Source organism: Taurulus bubalis (assembly GCF_910589615.1).
Source record: "Taurulus bubalis genome assembly, chromosome: 15".
NCBI lineage: Eukaryota > Metazoa > Chordata > Actinopteri > Perciformes > Cottidae > Taurulus > Taurulus bubalis.
Window position 1 is genome coordinate 3,056,896 of NC_136603.1, and position 21,411 is coordinate 3,078,306.

At 40.3% G+C, this 21,411-nt stretch overlaps 1 protein-coding gene across 1 annotated transcript; it reads left to right on the forward strand.

The window, feature by feature from the left end:
• The first annotated feature begins 10,885 nt into the window (after positions 1–10,885).
• On the forward strand, positions 10,886–19,975 carry LOC306747450 (troponin T, fast skeletal muscle isoforms-like). The gene is given in 14 exon segments (XM_079230508.1): positions 10,886–10,957; positions 10,959–10,979; positions 10,981–11,104; positions 14,158–14,175; positions 14,370–14,390; positions 14,931–14,949; positions 15,042–15,087; positions 15,380–15,496; positions 15,588–15,665; positions 17,468–17,581; positions 17,725–17,834; positions 18,401–18,491; positions 18,808–18,848; positions 19,752–19,975. Coding segments are annotated over 14 exon segments (894 nt in total). The 5' UTR covers positions 10,886–10,900; the 3' UTR covers positions 19,789–19,975.
• Positions 19,976–21,411: the final 1,436 nt, after the last annotated feature.

Sequence of the window (21,411 nt, forward strand, 5' to 3'; positions counted from 1 at the left end):
CTGTGTGTGTGTAAGTGTGTGTGAGTGTGTTGCAGGGCGGACAGATGGGGGTTTCCAGGCCACCTGAGATGGCTGAGGTGCAGCCCCTACAGGCGGCCGGAGGACACCTCCACCTGAGGGGGAAGACGGTCTTCCAGCAGGACACGAGCCCTTTACCCGACACCAACAATGGTGGGTTCACTGTTATAACCCAGCCCAGGTGTATTTACCATTACAACCTCAAACACTGTTGAGAAATTCCAAAACTGTGATAAAGCTCCATTTACAAAATGTATTTTAAGGTCACAAAGCATTTTTCTTTCTCCCAGGTTTATTTGACGATTTGGGAATTCTTGTAACGATATTTTAAGCTTCCTGTTTATTTATTGACTTTGAAGCCACTTTGTTTATGGCGAATATAAACGTTAGGCGAGTTTCTCTCTTCTGTAAATCAAGTGTCACTTTACCTAGTAAAACTGTACTTTTGTGATGATGGAGTAGGTGCTGATCAGCCTTTAAGCACGTCATGTACACCATTAACTGCAGCAGCAGAGCCATTCAGGGCCCTCTATAGGCCCAGCAGCAGATGGGCAGTATTTTTACGATATGCATCCTTGTGGCATAGTTTTGTGTATTCTGTCATTTGTATTTAAGTGATGAATATCAATAAATCTCTTGCTGGCCTCAAGCAGTCGCTCAAAAATCCCTGGAGATCAGACTCAGCATTGACTCCACTCATTGGCCCCTCCTCTAAACCAGCTATTCCGATGCTGAAGTGCTTTAAAGCGGCTTAAAAGCGAGCAAGAGGGTGACTCCTCTGGTTGTCTATTCATGTGTTAAAGCTGCATTCTCTCTCCTGACCACCAGGGGGCGACTCCTCTGGTTTTATAGAAGTATATGCTTCATGTTTTAAAGCTGCATTCTCTCTACTGACCACCAGAAGGCGACTCCTATGGTTGTATAGAAGTATATGCTTCATGTGTTAAAGCTGCATTCTCTCTCCTGACCACCAGGGTTGTATAGAAGTCTATATAAATGACTCTACTTCTCTCTTGATTTATTCCCTCAGTAAACATTGTAAACATGAGTTTATGTCTCAATCTCTAATTTCAAGTCTTCTTCAATACAGCATGATGTTCATTTAGTAAATTATGGTCCATTTAGAGTCAACGGTTAACAAAGTTATGATTTATTAAACACACATCTCTTGTAAATGGCTGGTTTACCTGTTCAACATCATATAAGGTGATGTAAAAATGGTCGAGAATGTTTTCTCTCCTCATGATTCATAGATGGAGACTGTTGTGAAAGTTTGGGATGTACTTAACACTTCCGCTTGCACTATTGATTAAAATAAGTTTTGAATAGTAATTTGTCTTAATGCAATCTAACTCTCCTTTGTAACTTACCGTTTGAAATGCTCAGAATCTTTAAAGGTCTCCGAGAGAGACAACCACTAGCTTACCGTGTTGCTACAGGATGTAGCATGTTAGCAAAGGCTTATCAACGTTAGCATCCATTAGGGTTTCCTGTTTCTGGCCACCTGAAGAGTTTAGGTGAATATTGTCTCTCCGTTTAGCTAAGCGTTAGCGTTAGCTTGCATTTCATCATCAATACAGCTCCCTCTACCTCCTGTTGATGCTTGTTAACCTCGTCTGCACGTTCTCACTCGATTACCGTCGCTCGCTCAGTGGCGCCGTGAAGGATGCAAATGTCTGATGGATGCAAGCCGACATGACTATCGACCACACATGCTTTGATCACACATCCTCTCGTCACTGTATGTGAAAGCACATCGCTATCGTCAGACGAGTCACAACTTTGTTGGGATCGTGTTCTGCCTGCAGCAGTTAGCCAGCTGTTTGGCTAGTTAGTGTGCTTTGCTGCTACACTGGTGACAGAAAATAACCCCAAACAGTCGATGATCTTCTCATCTCTCTAGTAGATACGAGCAAGTTACTGTTTCTTTACAAAGGGGAATACAATTTGCTACTTTTTGTATTCCCCACAAAAAAGTAGAAAACACAAACATTCATAAAATACAATATTGCTTCAATATTCATGCTTCAAGTTCATGACATGTCCTCAATGATTGATACAGCTGACTTTGTGAGACAGATAATATTAGGAACATTTGTTTTCCACATCTGAAGACGTACTGCATGTTTAGAAGAAAGATTTAGAATTATACGCACATTTTACACAACGTCACCTTCCTAAAAGGTGAAAAAACGAGAAAATTACTCTGACTCTTAATTTAGGAAGGTGACGACATGTAAATGTGACCTGCATGGACTAGATGACAGTGAAAAGAGAGAAAGAGAGAACAGTGAGAGAGGATTTGAGTCTCAGAGACACACTTTGTAAACTCCAGGTCTTCCCTCCATCTGGACCGCCCCGTTCCTTCTGCAGAGCACAAATAAACACAGTATGGCAACTGAGACCTACCTAACTGAGACCTGCCTACCTAAGACCTGCCTACCTAAGACCTACCTAACTAACACCTACCTAACTGAGACCTACCTAACTGAGACCTACCTACCTAAGACCTGCCTACTACCTAACTGAGACCTACCTACCTAAGACCTGCCTACTACCGAACTGAGACCTACCTACCTATCTGAGACCTACCTACCTAAGACCTACCTAACTGAGACCTACCTAACTGAGACCTACCTAACTAAGACCTACCTACCTAAGAACTACCTAACTAAGACCTACCTACCTAAGACCTACCTACCTAAGACCTACCTACCTAAAACCTACCTAACTAAGACCTACCTAACTAACTGAGACCTACCTAACTAAGACCTACCTACCTAAGAACTACCTAACTAAGACCTACCTAACTGAGACCTACCTAACTAAGACCTACCTACCTAAGACCTACCTAACTAAGACCTACCTACCTAAGACCTACCTACCTAAGACCTACCTACCTAAAACCTACCTAACTAAGACCTACCTAACTAACTGAGACCTACCTAACTAAGACCTACCTAACAAAGACCTACCTAACTAACTGAGATCTACCTAACTAAGACCTACCTAACTGAGACCTACCTAAGACCTACCTACCTAAGACCTACCTACCTAAGACCTACCTAACTGAGACCTACCTAACTGAGACCTGCCTACCTAACTGAGACATACCTAACTGAGACCTATCTAACTAAGACCTACCTAACTAAGACCAACCTAACTGAGACCTACCTACCTAAGACCTACCTAACTAAGACCTACCTACCTAAGACCTACCTAACTAAGACCTACCTACCTAAGACCTACCTAACTAAGACCAACCTAACTAAGACCTACCTACCTAAGACCTACCTAACTAAGACCTACCTAACTAAGACCTACCTACCTAAGACCTACCTAACTAAGACCTACCTACCTAAGACCTACCTAACTGAGACCTACCTAACTGAGACCTGCCTACCTAACTGAGACATACCTAACTGAGACCTACCTAACTAAGACCTGCCTACCTAACTGAGACATACCTAACTGAGACCTACCTAACTAAGACCTACCTAACTAAGACCAACCTAACTGAGACCTACCTACCTAAGACCTACCTAACTAAGACCTACCTAACTAAGACCTACCTAACTGAGACCTACCTACCTAACTAAGACCAACCTAGCTGAGACCTACCTAACTGAGACCTACCTACCTAACTAAGACCTACCTAACTGAGACCTACCTACCTAACTAAGACCAACCTAACTGAGACCAACCTAACTGAGACCTGCGACTGACGACACAGGAATCTACTCCAGGAGTCGGCACAGTCTGACTATTCTAAACCTCTAATTAAGTTGTTTTTCTATTGGATAAATAACTGGGCTCAGCTATGAAGCCACAATCGACAAGCTGCCACAGGTTTCTCTGAAAGAAGCTATATATATCTCGTGTTTACCCCTCAATTGTGTGTTTCCATTGTTCCAGAGATCCCATTAAAATTGACTGCTTGATGGTGAGTTTACGGCTCCAGTTCTATTATGATTAGACAATTATTCTGTTAATGTGCAGCGACTGGTTGACTGACCGGTTGATGAAGTGTCTGGCACACAAACACACGCACACACACACGCACACGCACATCACACACACACACACACGTTCCTCTCCATTGTCTGGATGCCAAGCTGATGTGTAACCAGCCACACACACACTCAGCCTTCTATCACCGTAAATTTAGCAACAGAAGCTTCTCAGCTGCTCCTTTCCAAAACCTGAGCCCTCCTCTTCCATCCGCAGTATTTCACCCATCTCCTTCTCCAGGGTCATGCCTGCCTCCCACACATTAACATACAACACACACTCTCATCCCACAGCCAATAAGGGCCTGATGAGCTCAAGTATCACTATAACACAAGGACTTATTCTCTGAGCGGAGCCCTGTGGCGTCTTACAGACCTTCGTCCCCATCGCCCGAGGAGCTGCTCTTCCTCTTTAGAGGTAAGACGACCAGCCGACCCGCCGCCTCTGAACCGCACACTTCCTCACTTTGTGTTTTCTCCTTTTAAGCCCCAAATCAGCTGGTTGTTTTTGTCGCGCTTGTGGAGAAAAGAGCTGACTCAGGTGTCGTGAGAGAGAACCTCAGATCATCGTCTTCGTCGCCTGTCGGGCCGTGACCCCGGGAGGCGAAGACGAGCTCATGCTGCACGCCAAACGCGTGTCGTTTATGTTCGGGAGAGTAAACAGTCGGCCTCCAGGGACGGAGTCCAGTTTCCCCCGAGCGCAGACTGATTTAACAGGTTCATAAAAATGACTTTATGTAATAGAATCACGTGTTTATGTACCTTTCAAACAAAAAACAGGAGCGGAACTATTTTAAGTGATCAGCGGCGTGTGATTTATTGCCAAATGTTGTGACACGAGAGCAGTTTGCACCTCCACTCTCTGTGAGGCGAGGTTTTCGGCTGTGAAGCTGTCGATCCAGGCTGGAAATGGCTTTCGCTTTTTCACAAGTTTATCCATCTCATTAATTTGGTGTCATTATTTTTTCTTTAATCTTGAATACATTTAGGTCCAGTTGCACTAAGATCTGCTTTTTCAATATTTTGGCCTTGGATGTAAACTGTGACCGGCTGAATTGTCCAATATGAACACAACCATAGAGGCTCAAAGGTGACACAACCACAGCTACCAGTGGTTGTTTACGCCAGGGATCCGGCCCGCCAGGGGGTCCAGTCCGGCCCGCCTGGGGGTCCAGTCCGGCCTGCGGGATCGTTGTTAAAATTGCAACAACAACAAAAAAACAAGTTGGGACTCAAACCACTGATCCTCTGATTGTAAGATGGGCATAATAACCATTGAGCCACAGTCACAATTGATTGTAGCACTGACTTTAATAAAGATATTGCAGATTCAGTGGGCTGATGTCTGAATTTTTGGTCTTTATGTTTCTAGTTTATTGAAGAAAGACCTTAAAATAGGGTTTATCATCCAAAAACCTTCACCAATGATTTAAACATAGAGAAATATTGTCGTTTTGTATGCGTTATTATGCTGTGATTTTACTGGTCCGGCTCACTTGAGATCAAAATGGGCAGCATCCCCTTCACTAAAACGAGTTTGACACCCCTGGTTTACGCTTTCAAAGTGCCACAAAAGTTATATTTGTAACATTGTTTTTGGTTGAAAATTGGCAAAACTTTTTGTCTTTCTGTTTGCACGTAAACGGACGAGCAGCTTCATCCTCAGATTTAGAGTTTAAATTCTCTTTCAGAATGATGACATCTCCTTTATCTCTGTGTATATAACAGAAACTGAAAGATGTCCCTCCCTCCCCCCATAGCCATCACGGTGGACTTGAAAACAAAGCCGACACCTCTGAAGTTTTGGGATAGTGATGACACATAAGTTTGCTGTCAGACGCAGAACAAACATCCATCAGTCTATAAATGCATCTTGACATTTCACTCTAAATCCTCAGAGTTTCAGTTTCAGAGGAGACTCTTCTTCGGCGTTCGTCGTTCTCGCGCTGAAGAAGTGAAGCGATCAACCGCTAAATATACGGACGTGCTGAAGCGTCGGTATGCACTGAGCGGACGCCGGACACACAGAGGTGTCGGATCGGAGTTGATCAAAGAGTCGGTTCGGTGGCGAGCCGGCTGCTGATTGGCCAAGGATCCTCCCGCCAGACCGAGCCGAGGGATTAAAGCAACTATTTGGACATCGTTCCTCAGCTGATGGGTAGAAATAGGATCCAGAGATAATCCTCCGAGTCCCCTGCAGCTGTGCTCGGCGCTAAGTGTGAAGGACTCGTCCAAAGACACTTTATATAAATATACAGTATGTATCTCAAATGTGATGTTTAGAATATACAGAGAGCAGAAAGCCAACCGCATTGTCTCCAGCAGAGCTGCTCCTCGTCCTCCGTTTGGACCTGGAAAGGTTGCTTCCTTCAGTCAGCGAGACCGTGGAGGGATTAGAGTGGTATTTCCCCAATATAGGACTGGAGTTTGGCGTTTCTTAACTGGAGAGCTGGTCTTTTAATCCGGGGACGAGGTCATAGTTCAACGCAAATGAAGCCAGTTTGGGCCGACTGTAAATACATTTACACAAAACAGTTTGAACCTGCTCCGTCTCCTCACAGTTATATTCCCATACAACCGACTTGCATTGGGAATTATGTTTTGAGGGAAATAAAGTATCACAAATACGTTTTTTTTTAAAGTCTGCAGAAGTCCGAAAAGACAGGAGGTTACTGGACTTGAGGTATAAAGTCAAAGTAACAAAACAAAACCAACGACAGAGAAGCTTTGAATGTCAACATCAAGTCCTGACTGTTTGCTGCCCTGGCTCCTCATTGGTGGAATGAGATCCTCATTGGTGGAATTAGGACAGCAGAAAGTATCTACAGCTTCCGACTATACCTTGAATAAGGAAAGTAGCCCATTAGTAGCATTTAACCCTCTGGGGTCTGAGGTCATTTTCTCGATTTTATATGTCTTAAATTCACCTTTTAACGGCACTTGCATATGAGATACATACTCATGTGTTACGTCAAAATTTGCAGAACAATCTCAGCTCTCTATATAATGAGGAACCATTGTCCTAAGGCACGAGTGTAAAGACATAATATGGCCCTAAAGCTGAAAAATCTAAGCTTGATTTTAGAAATTCTTCATATCGTTGTGAAAACATAACTTTATTCATGTGGACGAAACATTTTGGTGATGGAAATTGTTTTACCAAAGGTCTTAGGTTCACAAAAGCAGTGGAATGTATGCATAACACGGTAGATACATGTAAATAAATGTCTAATAGCAGATTTTGTATTGAGTAGAAGTGTTGTCTGTCACTACTTTCACCAAAATGAGAGAGACTGAGATAAAATAGGACTGAGAAAAAGAAAAAACATTACAACAGTTTTTGTTTTCAAACAAAATATTTACTACATATGAGTCAAAATATGTACTAAAAAGAAAAACAAACTTTTTACAATGTTTACACAATGTGCATGTTTCTGTTTCAGTTCCATTGGTCTGTCATTGCGAATAAACTACAACTACATGTAAACGTCCTTCTTTCAAAATCTTAGAGGCTGAGTGTGTAAGATTTAGTGACATCTAGTGGCGAGGATGCAGATAGCGACCACCATGAGCCTCAATGACCCTTTCCTGTTTTCCTGACCCCAAGCCTGTTGGAGAACTACGGTGGCCCTCAGGTAGCGACATGTAGCTTCAACTAGGAGTTACCTGTATCAGTACTCTGCAAACAATTGCTTTTACAAATACATTCAGAATGGGATTATAATTTAAACTATAAATTAATATTGTTTATAGAGCAGCAACAGTTATGTTTACAACAACAGACTCACTCCATGAAGTCATGAATATGGTGCTGCGCTTGTGTAAACAAAGTGGCCGACTGAACTGTAGGTTTCACTTTTGTTTACGTGTACGCGCTTGTTGCACAGATGTGTCGATAAAGTTTTGTGTCGACAAATGTTTTATTGCACGTTCACGCCTTTAATTACATGAGAAACACAGAACTTCTGGATTTTACTTTAGGATTTTACTTGGAATAATCTAACGAGATATACCATGTGGATCAGTGAGCTTTAGAGGCTAGCTGTTTTCCCCTGTTTCCAGTCTTTATGCTAAGCTAAGCTATGCTAATTGTCTACTTGCATCACATTCACTGTACAAACATGTGTGGTGTCAATCTTCTCGTCTAACTCTTTGCAAGAAAGCAATTTTAATAGAACGTTTAAAGTATTTTTTTAAGAGAGTAAACTGATGTTCTCATGGGGATCAAACTCTGAACCTTTCTTCCTCTCAGCTGTTATCTCAGAGGCTCTTTGTTTTCTCCTCAGGTGTGAAGTCTGCTGTCAACATGTCCGACACCGAGGAACTGTAAGTGTCAACAACAACACACGTTCATTAGTTTCACTTTCATTAAAAAAGAACAAACAAAGGTTTTCATGTTCCATTGATTTGTGAATGTCTTTCATGTTTCAGGGATCAGGTCGAGGGTAAGTGACAACCACTGGGTTTGATTTATTATTCATAAAAACTAAAATATGCAAGCTTCGTTGCTTAATTTCAAATTAGCACTCAAAATGCTCAGAATATGTTATAATGGCCTCAAATGTGCAGCTAAAATATATTAATAATTTTGTTTACCAAATGTTTTGTATTTATTTGGATATAAATATTGTAAAAATATGTCACATATCAATGTTTTCATACAATTTAATTACAATTTTTAATAATTTAACTGATTTACATCACGGTCAGTTAAGAGAGGATTTACATGTAATTGTGAGAATGACGCCATGTTGTATTTGTCTCTGTTCCTCCTGACGCCTCGTCTTTCCCAAACAGAAGAGGAGGAAGGTAAAGACGGCTGAATCCATTCCATATTTAAGATCTTTTCTCTCCGTTCCACTAATTTGTCAGCTGCCTGATTTCATCCTTACTTTGAAGTGTTTTGACGGCGACTTCCTCATACAGGAAGCGCTAACATCTGCACAGATGTTATTTCAGTCGTAGCGGGAAGTTTGCTTATTTAACTTAAAAAGGTGATGAGAGTTAAACACGCCAGGATCTGCTTTGTTGCTTTAAAGATAGCTTTGTATCAATAAATGTTTTATTTTATTGTATTATCTCTTGTTCAACATGTACTGACTAACACAGCTGTCGATCAAACACTTCCAAGTTAAGGGTGACTTTCTTTTCTTTCTGACTGAGTGATGTTTTGAATCACATGGTTGAGGAAAACCACGATGTGAGAGAGCTTCCAGACGCTCTCCACATTTACATTTTCTCGGCATGTGACATGTTTTTACGCTGTCGTCCGTTGATGTCACATCAATGCAGCCGTCATTGACCTCATTCACGCAACGGGCAAATTTCCAACGGTGGAGGTGGCAAACTACCACGAAACTTCACATTGATCACAATGGTGGAAACTAGGGAGGAAACGGGGCGAGACTGGGTGATGATTGGACGTATAAATGTTAAGTTTATCAAATTAAAATGCTTTCTTTTAAGGTTATCAAACAAAAGGTCAATTATTTAACATTCTTGAACCCTTTGAATCGCTTTAAGTTAGCCAGATAACTAAATAAACCTGCAACACTCCCCATTAGTAGCCCCCATTAGAGCTGACAACCAGGTAGAGTGCTACGTTAGCTCAATAAGGACAAATCAAGGAAATTATGTTTTATTTTATTGTGTATCCTCAAATCTTAATCTTATTTGCAGCAGATTAAACAGCACAAGTCATAAAAGCAAGTTTAATTTCACAAAGAGCTCTCTTATCTGTATCAACCAGAGATTCTGCATAAGACGTTGGTGTAGTTGTCATTACATCACCATTGGTTTGTGGGCTGCAGCTTTGAAGCATCAAGCTCAACAATTTGGTCTTTGCCATCTTGGTTTCTGACAGTCGTCATCTTGGTTTTTGGTGTTGCCATTTTGTTTTTTTGGCCATTATACTGAAACTAGAGATTGAGACATAAACTCATGTTTACAATGTTTACTGAGGGAATAAATCAAGAGAGAAGTAGAGTCATTTATATAGACTTCTATGCAACCAGAGGAGTCGTCCCCTGGTGGTCAGGAGAGAGAATGCAGCTTTAACACATGAAGCATAGGCTTCTATACAACCAGAGGAGTCGTCCCCTGGTGGTCAGGAGAGAGAATGCAGCTTTAACACATGAAGCATAGGCTTCTATACAACCAGAGGAGTCGTCCCCTGGTGGTCAGGAGAGAGAATGCAGCTTTAACACATGAAGCATAGGCTTCTATACAACCAGAGGAGTCGTCCCCTGGTGGTCAGGAGAGAGAATGCAGCTTTAACACATGAAGCATAGGCTTCTATACAACCAGAGGAGTCGTCCCCTGGTGGTCAGGAGAGAGAATGCAGCTTTAACACATGAAGCATAGACTTCTATACAACTAGATTCTTATGAAAACACTCTAAATGTGAAAAACAAGAACCAGAGGTTTCACCAAATCCATCAAAGAAATCTGTAGAGTAAAAACTTAAAATATGAATAAGAACCTCTAAACAAAAGAAACACTTCAAAACATTAAACGTTACAAGTTAAATAATGGGAGCGATGTTGCAGGAAAATCAGCATTGAAAGAAAACAATCGTCAGTTCCCTGTTTTTAATTCAATGATTGCAATTAAACGAGGGACAAATTATCGCCCATGTCACGTCTTTGCTTCCATATTATGGAAGCAAAGTAGTGACAACTTTGTCCACAGCATCAGCTGCTCTTCAGGAAGTTTCCCACCTCAACAGTTCAATATGGCTTCGGTGTGAAAGGTCAACTGACTCCCTCTCATCATCATGTGTTTCTCTCTCTCTCCAGCAGCTCTGTCCGTCTCTCACCCATCCATCCTCTCTCCCTTACTCTCGTAACTAAAGTAATCTCTCACTTTGTGTCATGTCTGTGGTCTCCATTAACGGCCTTCTCCTCCGACACCCTCCCTCTCCCCGGCGGTTTTGGTGCATGCTGCGTGGCCCGTAGCCCAGGAGGAGGTAGTAGAAGTAGAAGTAGCCCCTGAGGCGGAGGCCCAGGTGGAGGCAGAGCCAGAGGTAGAGCCTGAAGCCGAGCCAGAGCCAGAGGAGGCGTTCCAAGAGGAGGAAGGTACGTGGCTCGAGCGGACCCCCGTTCTCCTGCAGGACCGACGGTCCTTCCAACATCGACACGCTGCACAACATACGGGACACGCTTAGAGCTCACGTTTTACATGTCAGGGCCTCCTGTGTTATTTCTGTAGATATTTTCATCCAAAATGAGCTTTCGCACTCAAGATTAGACTCTCTTCAGTTGCAGCGTTGATAAAAACATTTCATTCAGTCAGTAAAAGTAGTTTTCCTCTCCAAAATAAATGTTTTGAGCTGCGCCCTCTTTTTATAGTCGCAGAGCTCAAATAGATTTTTAAATAGTCCACCGGTCATCATGTCGTCACTTTGTGAAACAACAGCAGTCGCAAGGCACATAGAAACTGGTTTGTTGCGCAATCGCAAGCAACCCAACTTCCCAGGTTTCACAAACTGAAACAACTGTTTTCCAGATTCAGGCCAACTTCTGCATTTTTCCATTGTTTTACAATTCTAAGCACATTTGGTCAAGTTTCTCATCATGTGGTGGAAATTTAACAACTTTAAGAAATGTAATGAGTGTCAATGAATTTTGACGTAAAAACAACATTGCACTTTTATTATTTATTATTATTTTTTTATAATGGAAGAAAGTGATTCTATACAATTAGAAAACAAAACATCCTTTTAAAAAGCTCTAAATGTAGCTGTTAGTTCTGGGATGTCTAACTGACATGTTCCTGTCACATTCGACTTAAACGTGATGTGAAAACCAAAAAGCCGGCGGGTCGGCGCGGCATGACGAGGCCGGTGTGTGTTGTTCTAACGAAGAAGCCGGAAGTGCCTCTCGGCGTCTTCGGGCTCCTTGGAGCGTGCAACTCTGCAGCAAACGTCTGGGCTTTGCTTCGTGAGATGTCCACACTTATTGCATCATCACCATCAGTGTTAGTGTTGCGCAACAAACAAAAACATGTTGTCCTGTTTCCAGCATTGCGGCTCGGTGTGTTTTGAACATGTGAATCTGAATGCTGAAAGGGAGAAGAAGAAAATCCGCTGCTTTTACATGAACTGTCTTCTTCTTCCTGTGTTTGTCTCATTTTGGCAAACTCAGAAAGGATTATGGGTAATATCGGTCATGTAAAAGCTTCTTCTTCATCTTTCTTTCCATGAGTAGAAGAGTGGGACTGATCGATCCCCACTATTCACGTCTTCCATGGAAATGTTTTGTGTTGTTTGTTTCAGTTTCTGTATGATCTGTGTAATCTGTGTCAGACGGGTTCCCTCAGACGGGTTCCCTCAGACGGGTTCCCTCAGACGGGGTTCCCTCAGACGGGTTCCCTCAGACGGGGTTCCCTCAGACGGGGTTCCCTCAGACGGGGTTCCCTCAGACGGAGTTCCCTCAGACGGGTTCCCTCAGACGGGTTCCCTCAGAAGGGTTCCCTCAGACGGGTTCCCTCAGACGGGGTTCCCTCAGAAGGGTTCCCTCAGACGGAGTTCCCTCAGACGGGTTCCCTCAGAAGGGTTCCCTCAGATGGGTTCCCTCAGACGGGTTCCCTCAGACGGAGTCACTGCAGACGTTCCGCTTCACCGTCCACTTGCTGAACTAATGCTTCGAGTTCGCTGCTTCAGCAGAATGCGTTTAGAGAAACGTAGTTTTTGTTCCCAACGATTAATCTAAAGCAAATGATGATCTCTCCGGTACGGAAGATAAACGCTGCCGAAACCAAATCAAACAAGGACACTCATTTTATATATGTATTTACTTTTATTGGATGAGAAGATGGTCTGGTCCTCTATAGACCTCAGTCTAGTCCTGGTCCTCTGTAGACCTCAGCCTAGTCCTGGTCCTTCATAGACCTCAGTCTAGTCCTGGTCCTCTGTAGACCTCAGTCTAGTCCTGGTCCTCTATAGACCTCAGTCTAGTCCTGGTCCTCTATAGACCTCAGTCTAGTCCTGGTCCTTCATAGACCTCAGTCTAGTCCTGGTCCTCTGTAGACCTCAGTCTAGTCCTGGTCCTTCATAGACCTCAGTCTAGTCCTGGTCCTCTATAGACCTCAGTCTAGTCCTGGTCCTCTGTAGACCTCAGTCTAGTCCTGGTCCTTCATAGACCTCAGTCTTGTCCTGGTCCTCTGTAGACCTCAGTCTAGTCCTGGTCCTCTATAGACCTCAGTCTAGTCCTGGTCCTCTATAGACCTCAGTCTAGTCCTGGTCCTTCATAGACCTCAGTCTAGTCCTGGTCCTCTATAGACCTCAGTCTAGTCCTGGTCCTCTATAGACCTCAGTCTAGTCCTGGTTCTCTGTAGACCTCAGTCTAGTTCTGGTCCTCTATAGACCTCAGTCTAGTCCTGGTTCTCTGTAGACCTCAGTCTAGTTCTGGTCCTCTATAGACCTCAGTCTAGTCCTGGTTCTCTGTAGACCTCAGTCTAGTCCTGGTCCTCTATAGACCTCAGTCTAGTCCTGGTCATCTGTAGACCTCAGTCTAGTCCTGGTCCTCTGTAGACCTCCATCAGTAATCAGACCACCAGAGAGAAGATGGTCTGGTTCTACAGAGTTCTTCTTAAAGATCCTCATCTGAGCCGCCGGGTCGGATTCTGGTGAAACCAGATGACATTGTGCAGGTTCACCAGAACCTCCTTCAGCTCAGACTCCAGCAGAGACCAGTCCACATGGACTAGACCCAGAATAACGTAGTTTGAGCGCAGTCGAGTTGTTTTGGGAACAAAATGTTGCCGGAGACAGATTTACCTAAACACCTGCCGTGTTTGGTGAAAAATCCTCTTCATGCTCATTCTCACACAATCTGTCCGTACAGTATCCAAAAATTCAAAAGGATTTTTGCAAAGGCTGTTATTAAGAATATAAAGTCATTATTATTGTGTTATTCGATGTTGTGGACGTGCCAGCTGCCGCTGTGTTAATGCAGAGTGAACGCATGACGAGCACACGGGACTTCTGCAGTGGCTGCCGATGCCTGGTTACTATTGTTATGATTATTATGATTAGAACATGGATCTGAATACATGTGCTTCCTAAGCTGAGCCGCCGCACCACTAATGGTTCTGTTCTGCTCTTGCTTTGGACGCTTGCTGCATGCAGACGGCTATGAAGAGGAAGGTATGTTGGTGTCGTCCCTTTCGCACCTTTTCTGCACATGAACAATGTCACGCTTTGTCTCGCTGGTCTTTCCGTCGAAAGAGAGACGCGGGGGAACATCTGCAGGGATGCAGAAGTGCTGAGTCGTGTGTTTGACGGGTGCCCCACTGCTCATCTCTGCTTCTTCTCTTCTTTGCATGATTGCGTCCTGCCAGTGGACGAGGGAGATCAAGATGGTAGTTTGTATTTCCTGCTGAGTCGCTGTTGCTTTGCCTGCGGTTTTCTTTTCTTCTTCCCCGTGTTGTCTGCTGTTTTGTTTTTGTTTTTTTCAGTGTGAGGGTCCCGTGAAAAAACAAAACAATGTATATATAGTAGTTAATCACAAACTTTGCTCACTGTTGAAATTTGTGTTTTTATTTACCATCAATTAACAGTAATTTACCGTCAAACTCCTTGTTGTGCAAAGTGTGCGATGAAGAAGATTAAGTAGTTTTAGTGGTGATTTATGACACGCAGTATTCATCGGATTCCTTTGGTTTGATTCACACACTAATGCACAACAAATTAACACACACTAGGTAGAATGAAGCAGGTAACACTGTGTACTCACAACGCAAACACAACGGAGACGTGGATCTCCTGGAGGTGTGAAACAACATGGACGCCCCCCCCCCCCCGATTAACCAGCAGCCTCTTGGTCTTTCTTCATATTCTGCTTTTCTAACGCGTTCTCTCTCTCTTTCTGTTCCTGTTTTAATGCTTCAAAACAAAACAAGAGGAGAAGCCGAAGTTCAAGTGAGTACATGTACTTCCTTTAAAGCTCTCTACTGACCTGTGGTTGTATAGAAGTCTATAGAAAATGACGATATCATGTTTTCCTTCGACAGACCGTCCGCTCCGAAGATCCCCGACGGAGAGAAAGTGGACTTTGATGTAAGTCGAGTTTGTTTTTATCCAGAAACACGCAGCGCTGGAATATAACTCAGTACATTTACTAAGTACTGCACTGAAGTACAACGTGGAGGGAGAGAAACATTGGACCTTGTACTTGTTTCTCTTCATCTGATAGCGTTAGTTACTCAAAATGTTTAAATTGGCAACAGTTTTGATAATTGTTTGAGTCACTTTGCTGCCTTTTGGATCGTTAGTTGGACAGAACACCAGCGGGTTTGGAGCCGGCGACCTCCTGGTCCGGTGTGTTAGTGACCGCCGTCTCCCCTCACAGGACATGCAGAAGAAACGTCAGAACAAAGACCTGGTGGAGCTGCAGTCGCTGATCGACGCCCACTTCGAGTGCAGGAAGAAGGAGGAGGAGGAGCTCCTCGGCCTCAGAGACAGGATTGTGAGATTTTACCCAAACAAAACATTGATAACATATATATTTATCTTAATTCATGCACTTGGCATTATGTTATATTTCTTTGTGTTTTCAGGAGAAGCGCCGCAACGAGCGCTCCGAGCAGCAGAGGGTCCGAGCCGAGAAGGACAAAGAGCGGCAGGCCAGACGGGAGGTTCGAGTTCAAACCCTTCCCCTCCATGCTTTAGGTTCTCTGGACAGCAGAGTCTCTCTCAATGGATCCACGCTCACAAATACACAGCAGTGGTCATTTAGTTCATGCGTTCTGGATCTGCACATTATTGTTATTTTAGACTTTTATTTTTAGACACCTTGAAATGCGACTGCTGCTCAGGTTTTATTTGATCTCATCATTGTATCTTCATAGCATCTTTTTTTATCTGTTCTTATCCTTTTGTTATTTTATCTTATCTTATCTTATTATCTTATCCTCATAGCATCTTATTTCATCTTATCTTATAGTATCTTGTCTTATCTTATTTTTGCATCCTTATTTCATCTTTTCTTATTTTGTATTATCTTATCTTATAGTATATTATCTTATCTTATAGTATATTATCTTATAGTATATTATCTTATCTTATAGTATATTATCTTATAGTATATTATCTTATAGTATATTATCTTATCTTATAGTATATTATCTTATAGTATATTATCTTATCTCATAGTATATTATCTTATCTTATAGTATATTATCTTATAGTATATTATCTTATAGTATATTATCTTATCTCATAGTATATTATCTTATCGTATAGTATTTTATCTTATAGTATCTTATCTTATAGTATATTATCTTATAGTATCTTATCTTATAGTATATAATCTTATAGTATATTATCTTATAGTATATTATCTTATAGTATATTATCTTATCTTATAGTATTTTGTCTTATCTTATAGTATATTATCTTATAGTATCTTATCTTATAGTATCTTATAGTGTCTTATCTTATAGTATATTATCTTATAGTATATTATCTTATCTTATAGTATATTATCTTATCGTATATTATCTTATCTTATAGTATATTATCTTATCTTATAGTATATTATCTTATCTTATAGTATATTATCTTATAGTATATTATCGTATCTTTTAGTATTTTATCTTATAGTATATTATCTTATAGTATATTATCTTATAGTATATTATCTTATCTTATAGTATATTATCTTATAGTATATTATCTTATCTTATAGTATATTATCTTATAGTATATTATCTTATCTTATAGTATTTTATCTTATAGTATGTTGTCTAATAGTATATTATCTTATCTTATAGTATCTTATCTTATAGTATATTATCTTATAGTATATTATCTTATAGTATTTTATCTTATAGTATATTATCTAATAGTATATTATCTTATAGTATATTATCTTATCTTATAGTATATTATCTTATCGTATATTATCTTATCTTATAGTATATTATCTTATCTTATAGTATATTATCTAATAGTATATTATCTTATCTTTTAGTATTTTATCTTATAGTATGTTATCTAATAGTATATTATCTTATCTTATAGTATATTATCTTATAGTATTTTATCTTATAGTATATTATCTAATAGTATATTATCTTATAGTATATTATCTTATCTTATAGTATATTATCTTATCGTATATTATCTTATCTTATAGTATATTATCTTATCTTATAGTATATTATCTAATAGTATATTATCTTATCTTATAGTATCTTATCTAATAGTATATTATCTTATCTTATAGTATCTTATCTTATAGTATATTATCTTATCTTATCATGGTATCCTCATAGCATCTTATCTTACTTTATCTTGTCCTGTAACACAATAAAGGGTGTGAAGCGTCTCTCTGACCTTTAAGGTTTAACGCGTGTTGCCCGTCTCACCACAGCAGTGATGTCACGTCTCTACATCACCCAGTGAGATCGTGATGTTCATGAAATACATTTTACAGGCTGAGCGTCAGAGGAAGGAGGAAGCCGACGCCCACTGGAAGTCCGAGGCGGAGGCCAAGAAGAAGCTGACGCTGAGCAGCATGGGGTCGGGCTACAGCAGCCACCTGCAGAAGGTAGGGGTCTAGACCGCCGCTTCCACTTCCTGCAGAGCAGGGCACAACGTTTGTGGCACAACGTTTGTGGCACAACGTTTGTGGTACAACGTTTGTGGCGTTGGACCCGGTCAGATCTTCTTCTTCTTCTTCTCTCTTTCTAGGTTGAATCGAAGAGAGGCAAGAAGCAGACGGAGCGAGAGAAGAAGAAGAAGATCATGTCAGAGAGATGCAAATCCATGGACGTGGACGGGTTCAGCGAGGACCAACTGAGGTAACGAGGCGCGGCACGGAAATGTCCTCACAGAGATGTAACAAAACTGCTCGAATATGTATTTTCTTTAGAGAAAAGGCAGAGAAAACTAAACAAAAGAGACAATAGAGCAATATATTTAATCATTCAGCAATGTGCTGATCAGATTCTCCTGTATTTGAGGCATTATGTGTTGGGCTACATGCATTGTGGATGTGTGTGCAATACTGTTTTTTATATATTTGTTTGTACTATTAGCAATGACCTCCTTTTTTTTAGATTACAATTTTTAGCTTAAGTTTAAGTTATAGTAATTCTGTGGAAAGGAGGACCTCGCAAAGTAAGATTTTCATCGTACGGAGTAATAACTGTGCTAAATATCTTGAATCTTGAATTCCGGCTTTGGACATTTTAACGCCGTCACCGAGGAGAATAACGTTTTTTCCGCCACCTGAAAAACTTCAAAAGTTATTTAAAACAAAAGCGCTAAACAAAGCAACGTTTTAAAATATGATTATTTGTACTTTTCAAGCTTTTGCCGAACTGTTCCTTGAATGTTTGGCTCCTGGTTTGTGTTCTTCTTTCAGGGAAAAGGCGAATGAGCTGTGGGAGCGGCTTCACGACCTGGAGGCCATTAAATACGACCACTGTGAGAAGCTCACGAGGCAGAGATACGAGGTCAGTGACCCAGGACTCCAGCAGCACTGGGACCATTCAAAACGGTTTCGTAAGACTAAAGTATTTCAATACAAAGAAAAGCCGTCAAAGACTAAAATGTAAACAATAAGTCGAGCTCTTTGGATCCACAAGTCTCACCTTTGCAGTCAAACCCGTTGAATGTATCTCCAAGACGGTTTTTAGGCCCCACGACATGCAGCTTTTTTTTTTCTAGATGCTAAAAATAACATTAATGTGTAACAAGTTACCTCAATCGGAGGCACAGAGTGCTGAAGGTGTGCAGGGAGACCCGGTGACCCGGCTGTTTGTGTTCCAGGTCGTGTCTCTCAGAAACCGCATCGATGAGCTGCAGAAACAGTGAGTCGCTCACACAAACATCCAGAAACCAAGATACAGAACAATCACTCCAAAGATACAGAACAATCACTCCAAAGATACAGAACAATCACTCCAAAATCCAAACGGGAAGTTGAGGCTTTAGTGAAAACAATATTTTAAAAAAGAGTCTACTTTATGATGTAATATAATCAGTAGTGGAAGAAGTATTTATATATTTTACTTAACTTAGTTAGTAATAATATCGGTTGGTTTAAATAATAAATCTACAATTGAACTATTAATTAAAGCTGTCAAATAAGTGTAGTTTATATGAAAAATAGATAAATATAGTACCTCAAAATTGTACTGAAGTACACTGCGTATTTATTTTTACTAATAATTTCACCACCAATTACGATCCTATTTACTTGTTTTTCGTTGTTGTTATTTATCTAAAAATATCTACCTTCATTTTGACATTAGTTTGTTTATATGCAATCCTGATCAATTTTTTAAGTAATGTATAACTATTAAAAATATAGTAAAATATATTTTATTTGTATTTAATACATTTACTAAATATTTTATTTAGTCAATTATTATTTGCTAAATAATAGTACATATTTATATATATGTATATGTATTTATTTATTAAATGTAGTTTGGACTTATAATGATATTTGTATTGTAATAAAACATATATTATTATCTATATATACTTAATAACGAGGGTGCATGGTTGTAACTGGTAGTTCTCTGTCTGGACACTAGAGGGCGACGCAGCTCCAATAAACCGCTCCACATTTATTTCTCATCCTGTGCTTTGTTATATATTTAATACATGTTTAAATATCTACCCAGCTATAATATTCAACTCACAGACACCATAAATCATCTCTGTGCACATCTGATGCAGTTTTTTTGCATTTTTGCGCTTTGCAGCAGCAAGAAGGGAGCCGCCGCGCGCCGCAGGAAGTGAGCGGCGGCCGAGCGTCGATCGGCCCGATAAGAGGCTCCTCCCCTCGGCCGCAGCAGCGGCTCGGAGCCGGTCGACACCCGGACGTCTGTGTCTGCTTGAGGAACTCCGCTCTAATAAATACATTTTAAAAATGTCATTGTTTGATCGATCTCATTGATTAGCTTCTAATAAACAGTAGTTTCATGCAGTTACGCTGACTTTTCTTTTGACTGTTTGGCATCTGAAGGGAATCATTCATATTATTTATTATATATATATATATATATATATATATATATATACATATATATATGTATATATATATATATATATATATATATATATATATATATATATATATATATATATATATATATATATATATATATGTTGTTTATATTGTTGTTGACCCTACATTTCATATTCCATATCAACAGTCAGCTTAAAAAATGTTTGGCAATACATTTTTCTTTTAAAGTATTTTTAAAAATCACATATTGCACTTTTAAGTACTTTAAGTACTTTTATTCATCACACGTATTGTGCAGAGCTCCTAAGAGGTGGCACTGCGCTCAGCTGACCCTCCGGAAAAGATGCATGTTGAATGTGTGAACTTACCTGGTGAGTTTGGGAACAATATATAAATATATAACATGGAATTAAAATGAAGGATGAGGTCACTATTATTTTATGTCGCATTAAATTAAAAAAAGGAGACAACAACGAGCCGTTAGCAGCCGGTCTGAACGGAGATGACCGCTCATGTTTACACATTGTGGTGCGTTCAGGCTCCAGACAAGGAAAAGGAGAATTGAGAGAAGGTTAATTACAACATTATTGTGATGTGTTCAAATGTTGTCCTATACAGGGACAGAGAGGCGGAGTGGACTGGTACAATTGAAGTGTGTCCTCCATTGCACCTCATATAGTCGTGTAAGTGTAAGACAAAAGTTTAACAGTGTCACCTGGTGGTGGTTTGTGTTATGACAAGCTGGGATAGAAAAGCCTGTTAAAAATGTATGCTTTCTAAATTTGAGAAATGTAATAGTCAAGTTCATATTTTGGTTCCCAGGACCTCCCAAAATGTAAATGTGTGTGATCAAAAGAATGATGTTGTTCCATTTAGAAAGTGGTGTCTCCACATGAAACCTCCGAGTATGGCGTCCTCACGGGGCAGCAAAAATAAGTATATGTGTGTGTGTGTGTATTCACATTAGACCTTTCCACTTATTTTGATGCATAAATATTGTCTGTGTACATTTTTTAATTATATTTTCAGAATGAGGGATTAATAAAAGACTTGTTCTTGGTATTTTTAAACCGATAACTTTACTTTAGCTCCAGTAAAATTCCTGTAAAGTAACTTTACTTTTACTCCAGCAGAATATTCTCGTACTCTTTCCATCTCTGGTCATATTTTTTGGGCTGAAAAATAATCACGAATCAAACTCAAATGGTTTGGATTCTACATGAACATGTGCAATGATATATTCATGTAGTTTATGTCTGCACCAACAAATGAGAATATTTGTTTACACGTGTGCCAAAGATCTGGCGTCAGACTCAACCATACGATTTAAGTTCTGATACTTTAAATATTTAATACAAACGATGGATTAAAATGTCTAACTGAAGGAGTTCGAT